The 23,686-nt window shown below is 38.8% G+C and overlaps 1 protein-coding gene across 8 annotated transcripts in view; it reads right to left on the bottom strand.

Moving 5' to 3' along the window:
- TDRD3 (tudor domain containing 3) overlaps positions 1-23,686 on the bottom strand; it is a 157,165-nt gene that overhangs the window by 21,233 nt on the left and 112,246 nt on the right. For 5 of the 8 annotated variants that reach the window (XM_025207723.1, XM_025207729.1, XM_025207727.1 and 2 more), the window contains 2 exons: positions 17,776-17,901; positions 7,881-8,024 (listed from right to left, as the gene is read on the bottom strand). In XM_025207723.1, the coding sequence (XP_025063508.1) occupies positions 7,896-8,024; positions 17,776-17,901 (255 nt within the window). In that variant the 3' untranslated portion in view covers positions 7,881-7,895. Of the gene's footprint in view, positions 1-7,880; positions 8,025-17,775; positions 17,902-23,686 lie in introns of those variants that run through there. The other 3 variants (XM_006026723.2, XM_006026724.3, XM_025207728.1) reach the window with 1 other exon arrangement.

The raw sequence follows: 23,686 nt of genomic DNA on the forward strand, positions 1-23,686 counted from the left end.
TGAGACTTTAAACAATACCTACGTAATTACTATGCATTAGCATTGTATGTAGGTCTAGGATAATTCACATCCATTTATAATGCCTCTACCTCCTCTAGAAAAGCAATCTTTCTACCTTACACTATTTTCATCTTATGCTACTACTTGAATGTACTATTGGACTTTAAGTCCTATTTCTATTCTTTACAGTACAGGCTGTCATTTTATGTAGGCTATAGATTCAGTTCCTAACTTACCTGCTGTCTGAATATGGAATTCCATGAGAACCATCAGTCATAAAACTGAGCTTTCTATTTATTCATTTTTTTTTTTTAAATCTTCATTCCTGTGTTTGTATTTCCTGTCCTTCTGCTATGCTTCAGCTAGAAACCTTTACTCTCAAAAAGAACACTTCCTTCATGAGAATTTCAGTAAAAAGATGAGAGTAAGTAATTATAAAGCTGAAACTTCAGAAGAGCATACAGATGTGTCTTAACTCATTCCCCTTATACCCCAAGCCAGGGGTCAGTAACGTTTTTGGGCAGAGCACCAAAAACACCTGCAACCTTGACTTGTAAGATGTTGGCGTGCCAGCAGTGGATGACAGGGGAACTGCAAGGGGCCCAATCCCCATTGTGTCAGCACAGCCCCAGCCCCTTCCTTGAGACACACATGCCATGTGAAATGCCTTCACATGCCACGGGTTGCCTATCCCTACCCTAAACCTTCCTTATGTAGATTTCATGAATTTTCCTTCCCTGTTCTTTAACAAAAACTATGCATAAAGGGCACGTCTACACATGAATTAACGTGCTTTTCCTAACGCGCATTAAATTTAGTACCTCCAATATGAGGTACTAAAATGTGCATTAAGCTGTGCTAATGCACAGTAGTGCAAGTACACACTTCTTAGGTGATGCTTAATGTGCAGGATAGCAAATGCGCATTAAAGCACATGTGTAGACATACCCACAGAGCATTAAATGTTCAAGTGAAATCCATATTCATTATGCCTGCTATTGTTTAAGCTTTTCAGTAATGATTTCATGGACTTCTTCATAACATAAGTTACAAGTTTCCTTTCCTAAAAACGGCAACTAAATTAGTCATGCAAGATCTTTCCCCACTGCTTTTACCCCTAGTATGCTGCCAAAATTCAAGCAGTTTTATATTTACTTGTCTGGTCCTTTAATACAAAATCCTCTGATACATATATCTTTTGTGCATAGTAAAATATGAACCTTAATTTTGTTAGTTCTAGAACTTTCCAACCACAAAACCCCTTTCATTACCTCTCAAGTTAGAGATTCTAAATTGATAAATATTACCAATATTGAAAAAAATATAAAGCTGCATATTTTTAGAGCATTTATATTCTCGGCAGAAAATTTTGTGCTAAAAGCATCAACAATTTTGTACATAACTATCATTTTTAAATGATTCTCTGTTAGATCAGTATCCTGAATACAAAGTAGGAGACTATGTAATAGCCACCTGACAGGGGACTAATCATTTTTTTCCAAAAAGTAAATAACCTAAAGACAAAGACATAGAAACAAGTAGGAATAGAATCTCCATTAGATCTGGAAAAGTGTACAATAACAAAGGACTTTGAATCAAGTACCAGTATGTAGTGATATTTTGTTCTTTTTCTTCAGCTTAAAAGAAGGATCTATTTCCTGCACCTTGTACATCCCAATTAAGTTAGCAGTCCTGTGAACTTAGGATCCAACTCTACTACAGTAATTCTACTAGAGGAGTGGTGCCTTTTTGGCCGGCGGGCCAGATTATCAGTGCCCAGGCTGTCTGCAGGTGAGGTCTGACTCATGGTCCCAATCCGACACAGGGAGGTTGCTCCAGGTCCCCATCCAGCCTCATGGGGGGTTAGGGCTCCGACCTGGCCCCACAGGGGGAGGCGAGTAGTGTGGCCAAGCCCCATGGGGTAAAAAGGCATGGCCCAGCCCAAACTCAGCTTTGCAGTGGGGAGGGGCCATGGTCCAGCCACATGGAGGGAAGGGGGGTTGAGTTAATCCCAGCCCAGCCTCACAGGGGGGAAAAGGGGCATGGTCCAGCCCCATCCAGCCTGGGAGGAGAGGCATGGACTGGCTCATCCAACCATGGGGGTGTAGGGAGCAGGAGTGACCTGGCTCCAACCCACTGCAAAGGATTTGGGAATTTGGCAGTGGGAGAGGGAAGCCGTATTTATTGCCACTGCTCCCCCACTACCAAATTTCCTGATCCACGGGAACCCCTGGATACCTATCGCTCTGCAGGCCAGATGTTCAGCACCCCCTTCACTACAGTAACTATTCTGCCATGAGAGAATCAGTCCCCTAAAAAATTAAAACATGGAAGTTATATGTTTGTAAATGCAAATTATAGCTGATGGCACAAAAGCTTAAAATCTAATTGAAATCTTCACAAATATTTAATCCTGCAAGATGTCATAATATTCTCAAGGCAAAAAATCTTTACTTTTGCGATTTCCTGATAAATACCTATTTACCTTTATCATTGCACATTTGTAACCAGAGAGTTGCCTTGATATGTTAGTTAATAGAAAAATATCTCTTCCTTCTGCTAAAATGAATGGTTTTTGTACTGAGTTTTAAAAATGTTTTAACTATAATATTGACAATCCAATATTTAATAGCCTTTAAGTAAAAATGTAGTCCTCTTATATACCAGTTTTTTTAGAAAAGCAATTTGCTAATTAAGATGCAATGCAGATTTTCTCTCATCTCAAAAGAAATAATATGTAAGTTACATTATATGGCACACTACATTTGTCTCTAAAATACAGCTACTACCTTCAGGAGGAGAAAAAAAACAATATATGCTTAGAATCTTAAATCAAACAGGTAAGGGCTTACAATCCAGCCAAGACAAAAAACTGAAGTCAGCCTGACTTCAATACCTGGGAAATTATTAGTGAAAACCATGGAAGAGTCCATATGTATCTGAAGAATGAGAAGGTGACCGCTAACCTCCAACATGGACTTGTTAAGGGGGGGAGAAAAATCAATCAAACCAATCTGATTTCCCTTTTTTGACAGAGTAGTCAGTTTGATGGATAATAGGAAGAATGTACATGCAGTATAACATAACATATCTACCTCAGTAGTTATAGGAAAAATACATGATCTGCTTAATATAACAGCAAGATGAAGCCAGCCCCAATGTGTTACCAATTATTTATATTACAATAATCAGTTACCTATATAATCATCTTGAGCATCAACCACTCTTGGGCATAGCATAGCATCTTTCACCCCACAGTCTACTTTGTAACCTAACTATATTACATGTAATTTGATAAATAATGAACCAGACTACAAGCCATAAAGGTTGTTATTACAGCAGGGATTCTCAACCAGGGAGCCACAAGATCCTTTAAAAGGTCCCCTGAAGCATGAGGAGGTAAGCAATGTATACAGAAATGAGCAATAAGCATAGGCTCAGGCTCATCCCTGCCTGACCTCTTCCCCTCTACAAGAAGCTAAGCACAGCTTTGTTCCTGTTCAGAGACTCCTTCCTTCACGCAAACTGCCTGGACAGTGCTAGAAAGTAAACCCTGCAGTAAATTAGTTTTTGAAATGCAGTGCCACTCATTTCATAAAAAAGCGTGGAAGGGTGCCTTCAGTCTAAAAAGGTTTAGAACCACTGTGTATGAGGAGCCCCTCAAAGCAAGAAAACAAGCCTAATTGAAGAATGAAAAGCTTAACACAAGTTGTTCCTGTAAAAAGTGTACAGTCCCAAGACTTAAACAGAGTACATCTGTCCTTTGGTTAGACATTTTTCCACAGTCGTACATGGCATTCTTACAAAATGGAGGAACATGGCTGGACATGGGGTGCTCAATCTCCAGCCCACAAGCCAGATCCTTGGGAAGCCATGTCATCCAGCCTGCTGGGCTTCTCCAAGGGTCCAGAAATTTGTGGCAGTGTTAATTGCCACTCCTCAGCTGACATTTCCAGATCTTTGAGGAGCCCTGTGGACCAAATAACATAGCCCTGTATGCCAGATTGTGCCAATACAAGGCTAGATCCAGACACACCGGGTTAGCCTGGCACACTACCAGATACAGGTACTTGGCATTGGTCCAGGTTGAAGACATATCTGGGCAGATGGGGTTAGTCTAGTCTGGCCCATAACTGGATGTGGGCACAGGGTTGGTCCAGCATGCTAGATCAAACCCATGGACCAACCCCATAAAGGTTCTGGCCCATGGACTGATCCTGAGCCACTCATCCAGGCCACAGGCAAAGAAGGCTTGGTACTACTGGGCTAAACAGAATCACTCTTAGGTGAATACATAATTACTGATTGAACTATATGCAAAAAGTAAAGATAAATGAAGTGATAGCAGACAGCAGGTCTCAAATGAGATTCCACAGGGTCTAGTGCCCTTAAATGTTTTTATTGTTGATTCCTACACATTGAAAGATGCAGAGGATCAGGTTGCTGTCACAGAAATAGAGCTTGTCAGTGAGTCTTTCTGATTCACTGAAGGGCTTCTCTGGAGGCAGAGGGGAAAGCAACAGTCCCTTATCTACTGGCTAGAATGCGTACCTATGCAGGGACATTGTAGTACTCTAACTTAGGGGGTGGGGCTCTGCACATCTGCACACCCTATAGCGTTCTATTTTTGTAGCACTACAAATGAATGCATGTCTTAGGCCAAATATAATAAATAAGTTGGTTAACAAACTACATAAAGTTAATAGAATTAAGTATGTTTAGTTTGTAGAAAAGGATATCAAGATTAAGGGGACATGATAGCAACCTTTAAAACATTTAAAAGTTTGCCACAATAAGATGGAGAAACACTGCTTTAAATTGCCAGAGGACAGAACATAGGGCAATTGGTTTAAAATGCAGCAAGTCCTTTTTTAGATTAACTCTCTCCCTAACTACACCAGTCATAGGACATGGAATAAGCTGCCCAGGGAAGCTGTGTAATCTCCTTCCATTAAAGCAGTGGTTTATCAACTGGAGTACCAGGAGAACCTGCTAAGAGTGTGGCAACACCAACACCGCTGCTGCAGCTAGGGGGTCAGTTTTCAGGAAACACATGAAGCACAACTAAGAAGCAGTGCATCTGTCTGCAATGCATTATGCAGGCAAGCATGCAACTTCTGCAGCTCCTCTCGGTTGAGCTCCAGTGTGCCAAGCAGCAAGATATGGCTATCTTAGAAAACCGTACATACGTTACAACATTATGCAGGCAAGGCGCTCTTTCAGGAGCAGTTAAACTAATTCTATATATAGATTTCAGTGCTGGAAACTTGAGATGTACGATTTCAGGAGAGTTGGTACAGACTAGAATACATATATACACACACAATTAAAATTTTCCTTCTGAGATAAAGAAGATGGTTTGCTTTTCTGCTGCACAATTAACAAAATAATGACAACTACTCAGAAAGAGACCATTCATCCTTACTTTTGGTAATGGACAGAAAAAAGGTTCACATTGTTAGAAGAAAGCCGTTGTCTGATAAAGTAAGACCTATTCTACAGCTGGCTGCCAGATCTGAAACCATCATAAACATGTAATTTTTTCTAATATAAAAAAGTCTTACATGTGCACATATTTCCCCACATCCACATTTGGTCTAAACATAAAATCTGAATAGAAATAACTCCATGTAAGAGGAAAACTGAAATTCATGCACTGCACATAGTACAAGTCTATGTGAATGCAGAAAGGTGTGCTTCACATGTAAATTGTGGTATCTGTAAAAATATGTGCAGATGCTTCTCAAGATCCAGTCAGAACAACAAGTGAAATGATATGGGAACATTACTTCAGTGTCTAGTTCTTAAAACAACAAACACAAGTTCTTCAAGATTTTGAATATTTGTGAGAATCCAAGAAATAATTAGAAGAAAGCTAATTCTCCATGCAGTAATTAAAAATGAAGAAAATGTTTTTTTTATATATATATATATATATATATATAGCTAGCTCAAAAGTTAGTTTCTCAACATTATGAGCAAGCTTCAAAATTATAAATGTTTACATTTTAAAACAAAATTTGCATAAAAATTGAATTTTTTAATCTGCTAAAAATCAGAGTTGAGGATTCAAGAACCTTCTCTAGATGATAATAACATCACAAACACCTAAGCAAGGCAAAAATAGTCTCCTAATAGGTGTTAGCAATGTCATCAACTGCTACAAGAAAGATAAGAACAATGAAATCTTCCTTTGGCAATTTTTATGTTAGCATATAAACAGACACTGGTTTAGAATCCAACTAAAAGCTTTTTCAATACACATAAGCAGTAAAAAAACACTATACAATAAAAACCCAAACAAGCAAGATTTACTCACATTTTCAGTTATTCCCTTTCCTCCTTGATGTAGCTCTCCCAATGACATGGTGCTATGTAGTTCTTTTCAGGTCAAGACATCAAGCCTTTTGCCGGCAGTTCCCCTCCTTTACCTCGGTTGGAACTAATTCTAGTGCCAGAATGATTTTTTTCACTTGGGGCTAGATTTTACATATCTTCTAAAACAGTGATCAGAAGATCATAGGAAAATAGGGCAAGAATAGACATCAAAAGGTTATCTAATTCCAGCCCCCTCCTCTAGATGGGAGCATCCCTGACTAACCATCCTTGCCAAGTGTCTGTCTAACCTGCTCCTGAACACTTTTAAGGATGGAGATTCCAGTTTCTCAAGTTGGCCTGTTCCAATACTTGACCAGTCTCATAGTCAGAAAGTTCCTCCTAATTGCCAACCTAAACTTATTTTGCTGAAGTTTGAGGCCATTGTTCTTAGTTCTGCTGCCTACATTCATGAAGAAAAATCCATCTCCATCCTCTTTCTAACTGCCCTTCAGATATTGCAAGACTGTTATCAAATCCACACTTTGGTCTTCTCTCCTCTAGCCTAAATACCCCTAGTTCTTTCAACTTTTACTCGTACCTCATGCCTTCCAGGCCTCTAAATTCATTTTTGCTGCTCTGAGCTGAACTTTTTCCAAACTGTCCACATCCTCCTTGAAGTGTGGCATCCAAACCTGGACACAATACTCCAAGCGAGGCCTCAGCTGTGCATTCACCAGTAATGAATGGCATTTTTGACGGCTGTGCCTCAGGTGGAGTTCTAGACCTTGGCAGAGGTGAGGCCAAGCAGTGAAAACAGCTGACATAATCAAGTTGATATAGACTTCATGTTGCCAGGAAACTGGCTCCACCAGCCTTCCCAATACACAGATTGTATCAGCACAAATTTCTGCTATTGTCACAGCCATCTTCCATAGGTGTAAGATCCTCTACAGTGGCTCCTCGATACTCCCACATAAAACAGAACGTGGAACAATGTGTCTGGCCCCTGTACTACTTAAGCGTTTTCTGGGGTTTTCCTGCCTCAATTCAGAAAAATCTACTCATGGTGTTAAGGACATAGACTGTAATGTATTAACACCTTAAAACTACAAAATGTTTCAATGCAGATTCATAGCTATCCTGATAACCAGCCCCTGTTCTTTTAGTGGCTTATTACTTAGGATGCTTGGGCAGGAAGCTCTTAAACACATTTTGAACACTGAATTACAATCCATAATTTTAGAAAGGAAAGTAGTAGTCTTAAAAATCTTTGACATTCCCTCTTTTCTCCCCCCAAAACTACATTTGAGGACATTTTAACTCAATTCTGGCAGGTACAATAACGAGTAAAATACTGTAATTATTGTACATGATAAAACCAAATTTTTGGAGCCCAAATATTATTTATGAAAGAGCATTGTTTACCAGAAAAAATGCTACTTTATTTGCTACTATCTGTGCATTTTAAACTAGTTAGCATAGCTACCTGACTTTTTTAATGGCTGTATTATGTAAATGGTGCTAAAAAGCTTAGATCATGGGAAAGATTTTTATATCTATAAGGAATAAAATGAATACTAGATCTGAAAGCTCCAATGGAGATGCTGAAAGGTATACAATTGATAGTATATTACTTTTATGAGAGGAGATATTTCAAACAATTTAAAATTGCTGGAGAACAAAACTTTGAGAGAGGGCTCTTCAATCTAGCAGAAAAAGGTATAAAAATATTTAATGTATGGAAACTGAAGCTAACTAAATTTAGACTAGAAATGAGGTACAATTTTCAAACGGTGAGGAAACTACTACAACAAGTTCTAGTTGATTTTCTGTTAATGACAATTATTAAATAAAAATGGAGTGCTTTGTTGAAGATCTGCTCTAGTTCAAACAATAATTAATTCAAGGAGCTCCTGATCAAACTACATGAGCAGAGTGGCCCCTTTTGGCTTTGAAATCTAAAATTCATACAGCAAATCTCTGTTCTGGAAAGCAGATAACAGGGCAGTAGCAGGTGATAATTTAATACCTTTAAAACTTGGAATTACTTTCTAACAACCTGAAAATTAAAGAAACCTCCAAGTCCATTCTGGGGCTAAGTACTGTGTCAGTATTTTTAATGTAAAGATATCTGTATGAAGTCCTCATCTGAGAAAATCAAGTCAGGTATTGCACCACAAAAAATTCTCAGGAGTCCTAGATGTGCAAAAACTGTGGTGAATATTTTAACCTCAAAGATAATACTTCGGCTCATTGCCTAATTGAAGTAAATGATCCTTTTTATTTTTTTCCTTTGGAGACCATCCAAACTACTTGTGCAAACTCCCTAAAGAAATAAGGAAGTAGCTCTTTTATGAAAATGTACAAATTGACAATCACTTAACCATAAACATAATTATTCTCCCCCATGTCACTTATTCAATATTTTATATCTAAGACTAAGACAGTAGTATGAAGGCTCTTAACATATTGCATTGATGGGGGTGAAGTCATTTAGGTACAAAAAATTAGTCTTCAGGGGGATATCAATCTATTCCATTCTTTCTGAGTTTATCGACATGTACACTTTACTTTGGAGTAGACTAACTAGCTCTGTAGTATAGCATCACAGTCTACACGTGCACCAGTATTAGGATATAGTAAATTAACTCTGCCATAAGATAGTACTGTCAGGGACACTGTCATTAAGTTCACTTAAATGCACATGTAGACTGTGACCACTGGGCGCAAATTGTGCCTGGTCAGCCAGCCAGCCAGGGGCCAGACTCCTGGCTCCTGCCAATCCCTCCACTGCCTACCGCCACCACCCAGAGCCTGCCAGCCTGGGGCTGCTCTGCCCTGCATCAAATCATTGCGGTCCTAGGCATATGCATAGATGTTGCACCCAGAAGCAATTTTCTCTGGCGCACGCTGCTACAGAGTTTATCACATCACTTTAATTGCATGTGTAGATGCACACTTTAAGACCTACGTGGTTTATATTAAAAGGTCAATATTTAAAAACAAATATCAAATAAGGATATCCAAGAAACCCACAGACAATTCCAATTTTGTTTTTTCAGGAAATACTGTGATGATTCCTAACAGTGTACATGACACATACTATCCATGTAGTAACAGTTAGAAAGGTTACTATATTTCTCTTGGTAAACAAAGAAAATGATCTAATTCAGTGGTGCTTAACCTTTCAGCCCTGCAAGAGAGATGCAGGCCAGTCCGCAGGATGGATCCCATGGCCAGGTTTGGTTTATAGGTCTGATCCAGCATGAAATCAGCACATTGGTGTCTTGTGTCCTAAGCACCAGATCAGACCAGAAATGACCCCTTGCACTGTGGTCTCGCACATGGGGCTGTGTTACTTGACATATGGGGGCTCCGCATGGCTCCAGACATTTGGTAGCAGGGGAGTGGTGGCAGTATTAAATTGCCATGGTTCTGGAAGCCATAGCAATTAATGTTGGCACAGCTTCTCCGCTGACAAATTTCTGGCCTTTTGAGAGCCCTGCCGGATGGATGATACAGCCCCATGGGCCAGAGATTGAGCACAACTTAACTAATTATTCAAACTAAACTCAACATAAAGAAAAATGAAGTATCTTCCTAGTTCTAGATTCTGTAAAAGCTTCAAAATTTGTTCTACTCAAACTCTGTTTGCCTTCGAGCACAGTAGGAAGAAATATAAATTGCTCCGTGCAAGGTTTAACCAGTATGCCAAGAAATATAGTTCTCCCATTTCTGGAAATGGTAATGACTCTTTTTACAGATTCACAAAAGTTTAGGGCTGGAAGAGACCTCATGAGATTATCAGGACCAGCCTCCCTGCTCTGGGCAGGAAAGACTGCTGGGGTGAAATAACCCCAGCAAGGTGTGCATCCAGTCTCCTTTTGATGATCTCCAGGGAAGGTTCCTGCACCACCTCCGCTGGGAGTCTATTCCAGAGTTTGGTCTCACAAACCGTGAAGACATTTTCCCTTATATCCAGTCTGAAACTTTCTTCTAGGAGTTTATGACCGTTGGTCGTGATTTTCTCCTGGGGTGCTTTGGTGAACCTAGCCCCTGATGCTCTCCCCTGATATATTTGTAAGCTGCCATCAAATCCCCCTGAAATCTTCTCTTTTCTAGGCTGAACAGTCCTATATCTGTCAGCCTTTCCTGGTATGGCTTGCTCTTCAGACCTCTGATTACATGAGTGGCTCTTTTCTCTTCAGGCCTCTAATCATATGAGTGGCTCATCCTTCTTGAAGTATGGCACCCAGAACTGGATGCAGTACTCCAGCTGCAGCCTCACCAATGCTGAGTAGAATGGGAGAAGAACTTTCCTTAAGATACATCAATTGATGTATGCCAGCATATTGTTTGCTCTACTAACTGTAGCATCACACTGGTGGCTCATATTCATTTTATAGTCAATTATGACCCCCAGGTCCCTTTTGTGCTTGCTGGCATAGCATACCTGAGCCTGTACATTTTTTGTGGATTTTTCCTCCCCAGATGGAGCACTTTACACTTCTCACTGTTGAACATCATCTGGTTCTGGTCCGCCCATCTAACTAATCTGTCTGAGTCCACCCAGATTGTTAACCTACCCTGATGTGTGGCCACACTCCCCCACAGCTTTTGAGTTAAGTTAAAGATCCCTTAAACAGGAATAACTCTTATCTGAGCTACAAAATTATACATACATTCCTTCACCGCTTACTCCAAATTTAAGGATAAAAATGAAAACTAGCCTCTTCTATTTTACCATGTGTTTGGTCCAATAAAAGATATCATCCACAAAAATTGTTGCCTCTCTTCTGTTTCATTTACTATGTAAATGCTGCTTATCAGGCAGAATACCCCTGAACAATTAGCCAGTGTATTCTTTTCAAATTGTGCTATGTAGCATAATAAATCACACTGGATTATAGTAATTTAGTGAGATTACTTGGTTTTTCCCTAAACTTGCTAAATAACCAGAGCCAAACCTGGTCGTTACCACAGTCTATAAATTGTCTTAGTATGTACTAGTTTGAGGTGTACATAATCTCTCATATAAGTTTCAGAACATAATTGAGTCATCACAAAGCACACAGGCAGAAGAATCCTTTTATACAAAATATTTTGGAGCAAAAAAGTTTCTTTTCCTGTTTATATTCACTCATGGCTTTCAGAGCAAGACTGACTGCTAAGCTATCATTATCCACCTATAGTTGTAATTGGATCTGCATATTCTCAGAAGCCTACTCTCATTTGACAGTGATCTTCAAAAGCCTTTTGTGGGACAAAAAGAAAAAAAAAAACTTTGCAATTGAATTGGCGTAATTAACACCCGGAAAGAAAGACTTAAAGTTTTGCCAGTATCTTTCAAATAACAGCTTCAGAACAAAAATGTCTGTCTGAAGATTTTATAGATCTTCTTGGTATTTCAATTATATTTAAGAGGAACTAACATGGATTATTTCACCTTCTTCACTTAAAAGTCTGGGAGCATGAGCTTTTACACAGCCAGTTCATTCCACACAGCAATTTAATCATTTTTTTGTTTTGTTTTCATCTTCAACTAAAGAACATCTCTTAACAGACAACTTGATAATGCTCTCAGGATGCCAACCAAGAAAACTGAAAATAACAGGACATTTGGCATAACTGTGCAAGGATGACAATATAATCTTTCAACTACCATATGGAATGTACTGTATACTAGAGAAATAGCTCAAAATGAGAATGAAAAAATCTACTAATTATTTTTCATAAAATAGATTTGCCATAATTTCTTTTCCGCATTATCATCCCAAATGTGCACATCCCCTCTTCCCAGGAGGCAAAGACCTACACAGGTCAAATTAATCAAGATACTCCTTCAATGTCCTTAGTTTATAAAATTCTTGAGGTAACCCATTAGAGGCTAAATGAAATTCCCCTAAATTAATGGGTAAAAGGCTAGGAAGCAGAACATGAAAATATCTACCTATGATAAACAGCTATCATTGATTCTTCTGGCCAAGCTTTAATCATGTTTCCAAAGAGAAAACAACAGATAATGAACAGTACCTAAATAGATGTGCCTGTTTCTGGTTAAAACTGATATATGTACTGATCAAATTAGCTTCATCTACAGGAAATGCCTTTCCCACTGGAAAACTGTTAAAGATAACAGCTTACTGAATTTGAGACCTACATACAAGCCTTGAAAAAACGTCCTATTAAAAAAACAAAACTAAGGAACTCTTGAGAAAGTCAAGAGAAGCTTAAAATAGTGGTCAGAACAGATCATACTCTCATCTGAAAGTCATTTATTTTTGAAGAAAATTGTTTAAAGGAAAGGTTATTCCTTTAGATTATTTCCTTTCTTAAAATTTAAAAAAGCAAGCACTACTCATCTCCAAAGTGAAAATCATATTAAAAACGTTGATACCTAACACATTTTAGGCTATGTTAAGACTTTTCCTAAAGACAAAAGATTAGAATGGTAGGGGACTACTTGGTTGCTTTCCATTTCTAAATCTGGAGTTTACAACCTCTTCAGAAAAGTGGCCAGAAATAATACAACATGGTCTGAGACAGATCGGTGCTTCTCAACTGGCCAACAAAATCCTCTCTCTGTTTTCATTAAGTCAAATAATACTGTGCCAAGAAAGGGCAAAGAAGGACCAAAATAAATCATTTTTGCCTGCTCTAACCTCAAGCAACTCTTGTTTTGTTATAGTTTAACTGATTAAACTATCATATATGAAGAAAATAATGCCACAAAAAAAGCCCAGAAAAAAAAATACCTCTGAATACCTGAGACTACAAGTTGCATGGTAGTAGAAAGCCCCAAGACCCCCTGTAGAAACAGCCTGCTGTAGCAGCCTTCCAGATAAAAAATGAGTGCTAGAGGAAGAAAGAACCCTATAGAAGACAATCTTCATTCATTCATTGAACATTTAACTGTATTTAACCATTAAACAAGAACTCCTAATTCTTAATTTGGCAAGGGAGCCAAAATTCTCAAAGCAGTGATAAGTACTAGTTGCAGACGCAACTAGATACAGAGAGGTCTCCAATGGTCCCTATAGCAAACATGACTGTATTAGAAGAACTTTACTTGATGCCTCAATTTGCAGGAAACAAGAGGAAAAACATGCTAAGTATTTACATAAGTGTCACAGGAATGGCATTATTCATGCATCAGCATTCAGTAAGCTTAATAATTAGGGACCTACTTAAGTCGCAGTTTTGCAATTTTTGTGGAAACTGTAAAAAATAACGTTTCTATGATCGCTGAGAAAAATGGCGTTTCCAACCATTTTTCATGAAAGTGCCAGAAAAAAGTAAAAGTAAAAGCCTACCAAAATACAAAGAAACTGTGGCAATCCCTGTAGCCACAGAGCACGTGGTTTGAGAAAGAGCTACTGAGTGGCTGAGCTAGTGACATACACTCAATTAAGGAACCAGTCAGAAAAGCTAAAGGTTTTGGCACCATCTTTTAGGAGTCCAGATGCAATGCTGTAGCAATGCTGAAGTCTGAAGATGAGTGACTGGCCTTTTGGCTCTTCAAAATCACTCAAAACAAACAGAGGATAGTATGGTGTGAGGCTGAAGTAAAAGATGAGTTTTCCATACAAAAAAGGTCAGAAAAGGTCAAATCTTTCAAAGAATCCATGCTGTTTTAAAATCAAGAGCATTTTCCTGAGCCTCATAGAGACTGGCATCAACTTTCCAGTAAAATTACTTAACCAAAGCAGAAATGCATGGATGAACCTTGGCAGAAGCAGCAGCTAGAAACTTTACTCAAGAAAACCATGTACATTGCTGCAAAGAACGGTCTCAAAATGTGATGAACACCTGGAATTAGAAACCAGGAGAAGGCCAACAAATCTGTAAAAACACTTAAAATTGTGAGGTAGGAAATAGCATGCTGCTATGTCTTGCTCACAAAAAGTTTTAGCATAGGGACAATATTGATAGCCAATTCTCAAAAGAGAACTAATGACTGCAAAAATGACACCAGAAAATGCCCCAAGATGCTTCTTCTTTTCCTTCTTCAACTCCTTAATAACTGGAGAGTTCATTGCAAGAGATAAGCCAATAAACGGTTTCTCTGCCTCTATGAAGCAAAATGTGTAACAACAAGGATTGCTGTACTTAACTTGACTGATCTGTAAAGAGATACTGTCATGTGGGATAAAGGAGGAGAAGTCTGTGGCAAACTCTAGACATGATTTTTTAGTCAATGTTGTTTTTCAATGAAGTGAAAATGGCCATGAGAAAAAAATCTCCTATAAACCCAGCCTTAATATATGATTCTAGGGGCACCCAAATGAGGTTACAATGTGCAGAAATAAAGCAAGCAAGCATGTTGGTTTCCTTTACATTATAAGGAAGGCAAATATAAACATAAGATGAAAGCTCTACTTGTAGAGATTCAGGAGAAAACCCTATAAAATAATAATTGAGGAGAAAGGATAAAAAAGGGGAAAGGAAATAGTTTTGATAGTCAAGTCAGCAGACGCACACTAAGAATAAAAAAGCAGTATTGTAGATTTAAAAAAAAAAAGTCCTACAACTTAAAGAACAAAATTAACACTTTAAATTTAGATTACATCTTAACTTTATTTCTTTTTCCCCACACAACAAGCTATTAATTTAGTCAGGAAGTCCCTTAACATTCCATGCTTTTCAATTTATTAGTTTAACTTTACATCTTTAAAGAAAACAACAAGCAACTCTTATGTCAAAAAAATTTTTATGTATTTTTGTTGTTGGCAATATAACATTATTTTCATTAAGTGAACTCTACTACATTTAGAGAAATGGGTACATTTGTATAAACTTCTGTAGGAGAAGAGCACACTAAATGAACTCTGAAACACTGGAAAGTAATATGCAGTTTTATCATTAAATATAAAGATTTCAAGGTATATAGACATCTATTGCAAGAGCTAAGCAAAAAAAAGTTAAGATCAACAATTCTTTAACAGTTACATGTGTAGATTATAGATTGGGCTCTTTTACAAATCCTTCAACAGTCCCTTCATATAACTCATCAAATATCACAGTTAGCTTGGTTTTCTGTATTTTTAGCATCCAGCAATGCCAGAAATAAGAGCAAGGTAGCTATTGTGGAGATTTAAAATAACCCCACAGAGGAGGCAATGAATGTACCCTACAGGTAGAACACTACTATATGTCATTAGATTCCACATGTAATCTGAATTACAGGAGTCTCAAGGTTATTTTGCAAGTTTCTTCAAATGAAGTGGAAATCAGAGTGTATTTTAGGTGCACAGGATCTACATCGCAAGACAGCAAAAAGTTTTCTACTAAAGCAATCCAACCCATTATACATACTGAAAATGCAAATAAAATCTGTTGTCCCTAATAACACTCACTAATAAGCATTGCATTCTTCAGTTAGCGGTTTGGTTGTTAATGAAGATGGTCAGAAGTATCTCAGAGTCATTTGGGTGCTCAGGCCCTCAAAAAGCAGGACTTAAGCTCTCTTTTCATATGTCCTCATCCTAAGAGAAGTACTTTTACCACACAGATGTACACTGAGAAATTTTGGATAAAATGCACCAAAAAGTGTAATGGAGGAAAGGAATCTGAGAAACAGACTGAATAGACATATCTTGAGAATTACTATATTCTAAACTATGGAGACAAACAGCTAAAGCTCTTCCTGGCACCCTGATTCTTGCTTCCAAAAATGTTTTTAAGTATGACAGAAGAAGCCAGGCAGTATTATGAGACTAGAACAGACGTACATGTCCACTTCCACTGAAAACAGAGGGAAGAAAGGGAATTTTATTTGTAAGTGGATATATACCTAATTATAAAAAGAAATTATCACCAAATCTTAAACTAAACTAAGCATGGAAATTTGACCGTGTTGTATAGGTTGACTGGATCATTCTTCTGTCATTGGTTAATATATGGAGAGCAAGCGAATGCAAGCAAGCGAGAGGGCAAGAGAGCAAGCACAAGCAAGAGCGTGAGAGTGAGCAAGCGCGCACGAACGAGAGCGGGAGCGAGCACGAGAGGAGGCGAACGAGGGCAAGCGAGAGAGCGAGCGAGAGAAAGCAAGACAGAGCAAGTGCTCCAGAAGTCATCTTTAAAAAGATCTACTAGAGCAGAATCCTATAATGAGAGTTAAGGAATACCACAGGCAGTATATGGAAAAGTGAAGAACAAGACACAAACAGCTATCACATCACAGAAACTGAAAACTACATGGATATATTTTCAGGAAAACAGTAAAATCTCAGGGCTTATACCATAAATATCCTGAGACCATGGTGTGAAACCTCTCCCAAAAAGGGGGTTGTAACAGGGAGAAGGATTAGATGTAATGTAAGTGGAATGTTTTGTATGTCAAGATTTGAAATAAAACTACAGCAAGGGGCTGATCAAATGACAGTTCAACAACTGGAAACAAACTGAAAATCCATAGGGAAAGTAATATATCAACGGGAAGGAACTTCAGATTTCTGTTGAGATGCAAAAAGTCCACAAGGGGGCTACAAGAAAGTGAGAGACAGTAACAGAAAACAAAATACAACTGGCAGTCAATAGTAGATGACTGTTTAGTCTTGAAAGGACTACTACAACCATGCTAATTATGAAGTACCCAGAAGATAAAGGCCATAAAACCACTGACAGCCAAGATCCTTAAGAATGACAGAGACATTGATACTCTATTAATAAAGAAGAGAATTAATTATGCCAGTCAGCATAACCTTTTGTGCATCTTTTTCATAACAATTATTAAAAAAGAAGGGATTCTGTACATCTGTTTTTTAGCTAAATTTGGCTTTGTTCATTTTCCATGAAGCTTACATATCAAGGTTTTAAAATTAGATTTCATGAACTACAGCACATGCTAAAAATTTATGAAAGAATCTCAAATAATACAGTACTGGAGTAATATTTGGCAAAGAATACTCAAAACACAAAACTCATGACAAATGCATTTCTTTTTTAGCATATGCATATACATGTAATAAAAACCAGTAGGATATATTTGAAAAAAGCTGCTTCTCAGTTTTTACTTGAAAGAAAACAGCGTAACTGTTTTGAAGCAAAAATCTTTTTTTGACAACTGTATACAATAGTATTCTATATATAAACACAAGTTTGAGAGACTAATATATGCATAAAATGTCCATATTACATATACAAATTATTTTCGGGAAACATATATGGAAAGATATTCATATTGAAAACAATATATTATACATAAAAGTGCCATTGGATTCTTTTGATTTAACATTATTGAGATGCTTACATAGGTAAATGGAAGGTCTAATCAGTTTTAAATAATTTTTCTACATTAGTGTGGGGCAGGGGTTGGGGTTTGTGTGGGTTTTTTTTTTTTTTTTTTTTTTTTTTTTTAACATTTTATGCCCTTTCCAGGAAATGGATTAATTAGAACTAAATATCTTATACAGCTTATGTAATTTATATCTTTTCCTACAGTTTATTATCACATACCCATGCATCTGCGTGAATGGGCCTGATGTTGCTTAGTAGCACCTCTTCATAGTTTCCATAATCACAAAATTTAACAACTGCAGTTGTTCCAGATGAATGAAGAGCTTCAATTTCTGCCCGGTAAAACTTAAAAGAGAAATTTCCAAAGGTCATAAAACAATAGATAAAAATATTGCAAACAGATCAGTACATTTTAAAAATAATGTCTTTTTATTCACTATAAGTGCAACAATTTCAAAAGTGCTTGTACCAGATAGACACACAAGGTTTTTTGGATAAATGTGATATATTTTATTAGACCAACTAAATAGTTGGAAAAATTGTTCCTTGCAAGCTTTCGGGCACAAATACCCTTCTTCAGGTAGGCAGATTCTCCAAATGCCTGAAGAAGGGTGTTTTTGCCCAAAAGCTTGCAAAGAACAATTTTTCCAACTATTTAGTTGGTCTAATAAGATATATCACATTTACCCCCCAAAAAAACAACTTGTCTGCATATGTCCTTAGACTGACACAGCTACAACCAACAATATTTGTACCAGATATGTGAATACAAGCCATTTATGTTCATTTTAATAATGAAATTTGCATGCCCATTAGTGTATGGACATCTTTAATAAAATGAACAAAAAAAAGGGATAGTGAATGGATAGAGGTAATATTTAGCAAAGCATTTGGAATTTTCAATAAGAACACATATAAATTATTGCAAAACTGTGTAAACATTTCTCTATGAACCAAGCACTTAAATGTTTTTAGTATACTGCATTTGCTTGAAAAGAAGGGCAAACCTGATGACACTAAGACAAAAACTGTTTGAGATGGAAAAAAAGACAGTATATATTACCTTTCTAGTAGCTATTCACTTTCCTAAATCTAAGAAGTTTGAGCAAAGTCCTTATCTCATTTCTGCGAGGATTTTACAGGGCAAGGGTGATCTCCAAATCAACTTCACCCATATCCACAAATAGACATGAACTTAAACATTGTCAAACTGGTTAAATTAATTCTCCCTACATGGCTTCTATATTAAACAAGTTAAAACAGAGCCTTACATCAAGACCTCTTACAAATGTTAATATAATAGCACAACGTGGTCAGAGACATTTTATGCCTGATCCCCAAAACTGTGCATCCCACCAGGCATGTCTGGCATGACTGGACATCACATTTTCCAGATTGACCATAAAATTCCTCTGATTCCAATCACGGAACTGTTGTGGGGGGAAGGGTGCCTGCCATTGTGACCCATTTACAGCTGTGGGCTCTCCCCCTGCCAGAATCTTGAAAGGCAAGCCATGTAGCTCATGCATGCCTTGCACGGTTCCAGAGCACTATGACTGATGTAGAGAGAAGCCTACTTTCTCCAATCTCAGGCTCATGCCACTCCAGGACCTTTAAAAAAGCAGATGTGCACTTGGTCCCAGGGCACCATGAGCTCAACATCAGGAAGACACACTGATCTCAGATTTTCCACGGTCAAGACTTAAAAGGTTTGGTGCTGCCCAGTGGCTCTGCTGCCCTCTGGACACACCAGCTCCCTGCATCCTAATACATTAAAAAGATAAATATAACATCTGCCAGGGTCCAAGATAATCATCCAAACTGAAACAAATCTTTTAGAAATATCCTTCCACTTTTTAAAGGCCTGCACATAAAAAAAAAAGAGGGCTACCCTGCATAGGAGGGGCTGTCTTGGGAAGAAGGGTGGAGGAGTTGCTCTCTACGTGAAGGAACATTACACCTCCCTAGAAGCAGAGATTGGCAACAAAGAAGGGCAACTTGAGACCCACTGGGTCAAAATATAGGGAGAGCATGGGGAAGGGGATTCACTGTAGGACTCTACTACAGACCTCCAAACCAAGAGGAAGCACTCTACCAAGAATTCTCTAGAGAACTGGCAGAAGCTGCATGGTCTCAGAACATGCTCATCATGTGTTTTTTCAACTACCCAGACATCTCATGGGATGAGCACACAGCAAGATCTGACTGCTCACAAAGCTTCCTCATTTGCATAGAAGAGCTCTACCTGACTCGGAAAGTCTATGAGCCAACCAGGAGCAAGGCACTCCTAGACTTAGTTCTGGTCAAAGAGGACAATCTAGTGAGCAACCTGGGGATCAAAAGGAAACTGGGAGACAGTAACCATGAGATGATCACCTTCTCCATCCAAGATAAGCTAGGGAAATCAATCAGTAGAGTAGAAATCCTTGGTTTTAAGAAAACTGACTTCCACAAGCTTAGAGTGGTTGATGAGGCCCTGTGGGGCCATGGGCCGATGAGGAAAGGAGTACAAGAAGAGTGGTCATTCCTCAAGGGGGCAATCTTAGGAGCACAAAGGAAGTCCATTCCCTTTAGTAAGAAAGGCAACAAAAGGGCTGGGAGATTCTCCCACCCGCCCTTGGCTCAATAGGGAAGTCACGGACCTCCTGAAATTAAAAAGAGAAGCTTACAAGGGATGAAAATCAGAAATTACCACCGAAGAGGAGTTCTCAGCAATAGCCCACACCTGCAGGGAGTGGATTAGAAAAGTGAAGGCACAAACTGAATATAAATTGGCAACCGGAATCAAGGACAACAAACAGTCCTTTAGATATATAGGAAGTCAGAGAAAAAATAAGGGAAGTATATGGCCCCTGATGAACAAAATGGGATAGCTGATAACCGACACTCGGGACAAAACCAAACTCCTAAATGAATACTTCACATCAGTATTCCATCAGTCCAAGGGTGTTAACCTGTTTGACAGAATACAAGATGATTAAGGTGGGGGTGATCACCCTCCCATAGTTGGTGAAGATTCTGTGGGGGTACACCTAGAGAGGCTGAATATCTACAGTCAGCAGGACCAGATGAACTATATATACCCGAGAGTGCTAAAAGAACTGGCCAACATCATTGTGCAATGTATGGCAAAGTATTTGAAGACTCGTGGTAATCAGGAGAGGTCCCAGAAGATTGGAAGAGGGTCAATGTAGTGCCTATCTCCAAGAAAGGGAGAAAGGAGGACCCAGGGAATTACAGGCCAATCAGTTTGACCTCAGTCCCTGGTATAATCCTGGAAAAAAATTATCAAAGAATCCATTATTGATAGGCTAACAGAAGGCAGTATCCTAAAGGATAGCCAACATGACTTTGCTGTGGGCAGGTCATGCCTGACCAACCTCATTTCCTTCTATGATCAGGTAACTTGCCACCTGAATAGGGGAAATGAGGCTGTCATATACTTGAACTTCAAAAAGGCCTTTGACCTAGTCTCCCATGATGTCCTCATGGTAGAATTGGGAAAATGCAACTTTAACTACTTTACGGTCTGGTGGCTAGGTAACTGGCTCCGAGGTAGGACCCAGGGAGTACTGATAGACGAAACTGAATCAACATGGTGGAAAGTGGCCAGTGGAGTCCCTCAGGGTTCAGTACTCAGACCAGTGCTTTTCAACATGTTCATCAATGATTTGGATTCGGGTATTAAAAGTGAACTGGCAAAGTTTACAGATGACACCAAATTATGCGGGAGTGTGGTCACACTCAAGGACAAGCTGGCAATACAGGCTGACCTGGCCCAGCTTGTGAGGTGGGCAGATCTTAACATTTAATATGGAGAAATGGAAAGTGCTCTACCTGGGGAGAATTAATCTGCAACACACTTACAGGCTCAGTAGTGCTGTTTGCCAGCACCACAACTGAAAGAGACCTGGGTGTTGTGATAGACCACAGAATGAACATGAACCATCGATGTGATGCGGTAGTTGCCAGAGCAAATCAAACACTGGCATGCATCTACTGATGCATCTCAAGCAAGACTAAGAATGTCATCCTCCCACTCTACTCAGCCTTCATGAGACCGTAGCTGAAGTACTGCATCCAGTTCTGGGTGCTGCACTTCAGGAAGGATGTGTAGAAGCTTGCGAGAGTCCAAAGGAAGGCCAAGTGCATGATCAGAGGTCTAGAGAGCAGGTCATATGCGGAGAGGCTGAAAGACTTGGGACTGTTCAGCCTGGAGAAGAGAAAACTCAGAAGGGACTTGGTAGCAGCCTATAAGCATATTAGGGGGTGTACATCAGGCATATGGGGAGCATCTGTTCACCAAGGCCCCCCCAGGGAAATACAAGAAACAATGAGTACAAACTGACTGAAGATCACTTCAGACTGGACATAAGGCATAACTTATTTATAAGTTGAGTGCCAAGGGTCTGGAACAGGCTCTCCTCAGAGGTGGTATAGCCATCTACCCTGACGATCTTCAAAAAGTCTAGATGCTCACCTCACTGGGGTCATCTGATCCCAGAAGTCTTTCCTGCTCAAGTGCAGGGAGGTTGGGCCTGATGACCTTTTAAAGTCCCTTCCAGCCCCTAACATCTATGAACCTATGAGTCTAACATTTCGAGAATGGTTAAAATTACAAGTCCACTTCACCACCTAACCCTACCACCACTCCAAACAGCTATTGGAGACTGCACAGTAAATAAGCTAGTACATATATTCAAAAACGAATACATCTACTATAGTTAATTTTCACAAAAACATTTAAAACTTATTTTCTATTTTTGATGTAATTGTCTTGATTAGCTCATTTTCCAAAGGTTTTTTCTGTAAATTCATGACTGCCCACAATTTATGCATCTCATCAAGACAAAATTACTTTTTTTTTTTTTTAAAGGTATATAGGATATTATTCCTTCCCTGCACCATTTGTATATAATCCCAATAATACATGTGTATTTAGTTAAGCAGAGGCAAAAATCAAAAACACAATTTGTTTTGTGGATTCATGAATTGTCACATCCACTTCCTATTTACACAGCAGGCTTTTTAATACATTAAAATAATACAAGATATACATTAAAAACAGACACAAAAGTTTAAAGAAATTAGCTGTTAAATCAACAATAATAAAAAGCAAAGAAAAATAAGGTTTTTTTCTTTTATTGGAAAGTCTTAGAATTTGGGGGCAAAAAAATCTAGAGAAGATTGATAGAGATATGACTTAAGGAGATTATTTTTCTTCAGATTCATTGTTTATGTAGTTTTAATGTAGTGTAAAGAAAGGAAAAATTGTAATTAAAACTTTAAAAAAATTAAAAATATAAATAACAAAATACTAAAACTTTTGAAGTCAAGAAATGAAAAAGGTTGAGAGTGCAGTTTGAGCACAAATAGTTTGTTCATTCCAGATACAGTTCAGCTAAAAAAACATTTTCCTGAGAATATGAAAAAAGGGGAAATGGTTTAATACTTTCCCTTTGTAAGGGAAAGTATAATATCATATCTTAGTTCCTTCAATCAGTGTTGTCTTCCCCTGAAATCAGAAGAACTGTATGCTGCTGATTCTGAAAAGAAAAACGTCTACCACAGAGATCCTTTTGGACAACAAGTCATTCACTTTCCTTTCTCTGGGATTAGGTTGCTTCCCCTATCATATATCTAGTGAATGGAGTCTGCAGAATAGGATAGCTATTAGGCCTGTACAAAGCAGCTAGTATTCCCGTCAGATTCAGTTTTGAACGATTCGGGAGACACTGATTCGACTAGGTGATTCGAATCACTGTCTTGAATCAATTCGGCCAAATCCGATTCAGAGATTTGGCTGCTACCGAATGAGCCGAATTTCCAAATCACACAGGCCCCATTCCCCTCCCGCTCTCAATGGCTGTCCTGCTTGGCCCCAGCTCCCAGCTCTTTGAAAAAAAAAAAAAGCCCTCACTCTCTGGCTCCTGCCTGGAGCAGCGGGTGGGAGGGGCAATCCTCACTGCCCCCCACTGTTCCATGCCACTTGGGGGGGCTCTGCTATGAGCCCCTTAACCCCCCGCCCCCACCCATGGCTACCCCACCCTCCCCAGCTCCTGGCCTAGGAAAACAAAAAACCACCCTGGCTCACCAGCTCCTGCCCGGAGGGGGGGGGGGGGGAAACCCC

Source organism: Alligator sinensis, unplaced genomic scaffold, assembly GCF_000455745.1.
Source record: "Alligator sinensis unplaced genomic scaffold, ASM45574v1 scaffold80_1, whole genome shotgun sequence".
NCBI lineage: Eukaryota > Metazoa > Chordata > Crocodylia > Alligatoridae > Alligator > Alligator sinensis.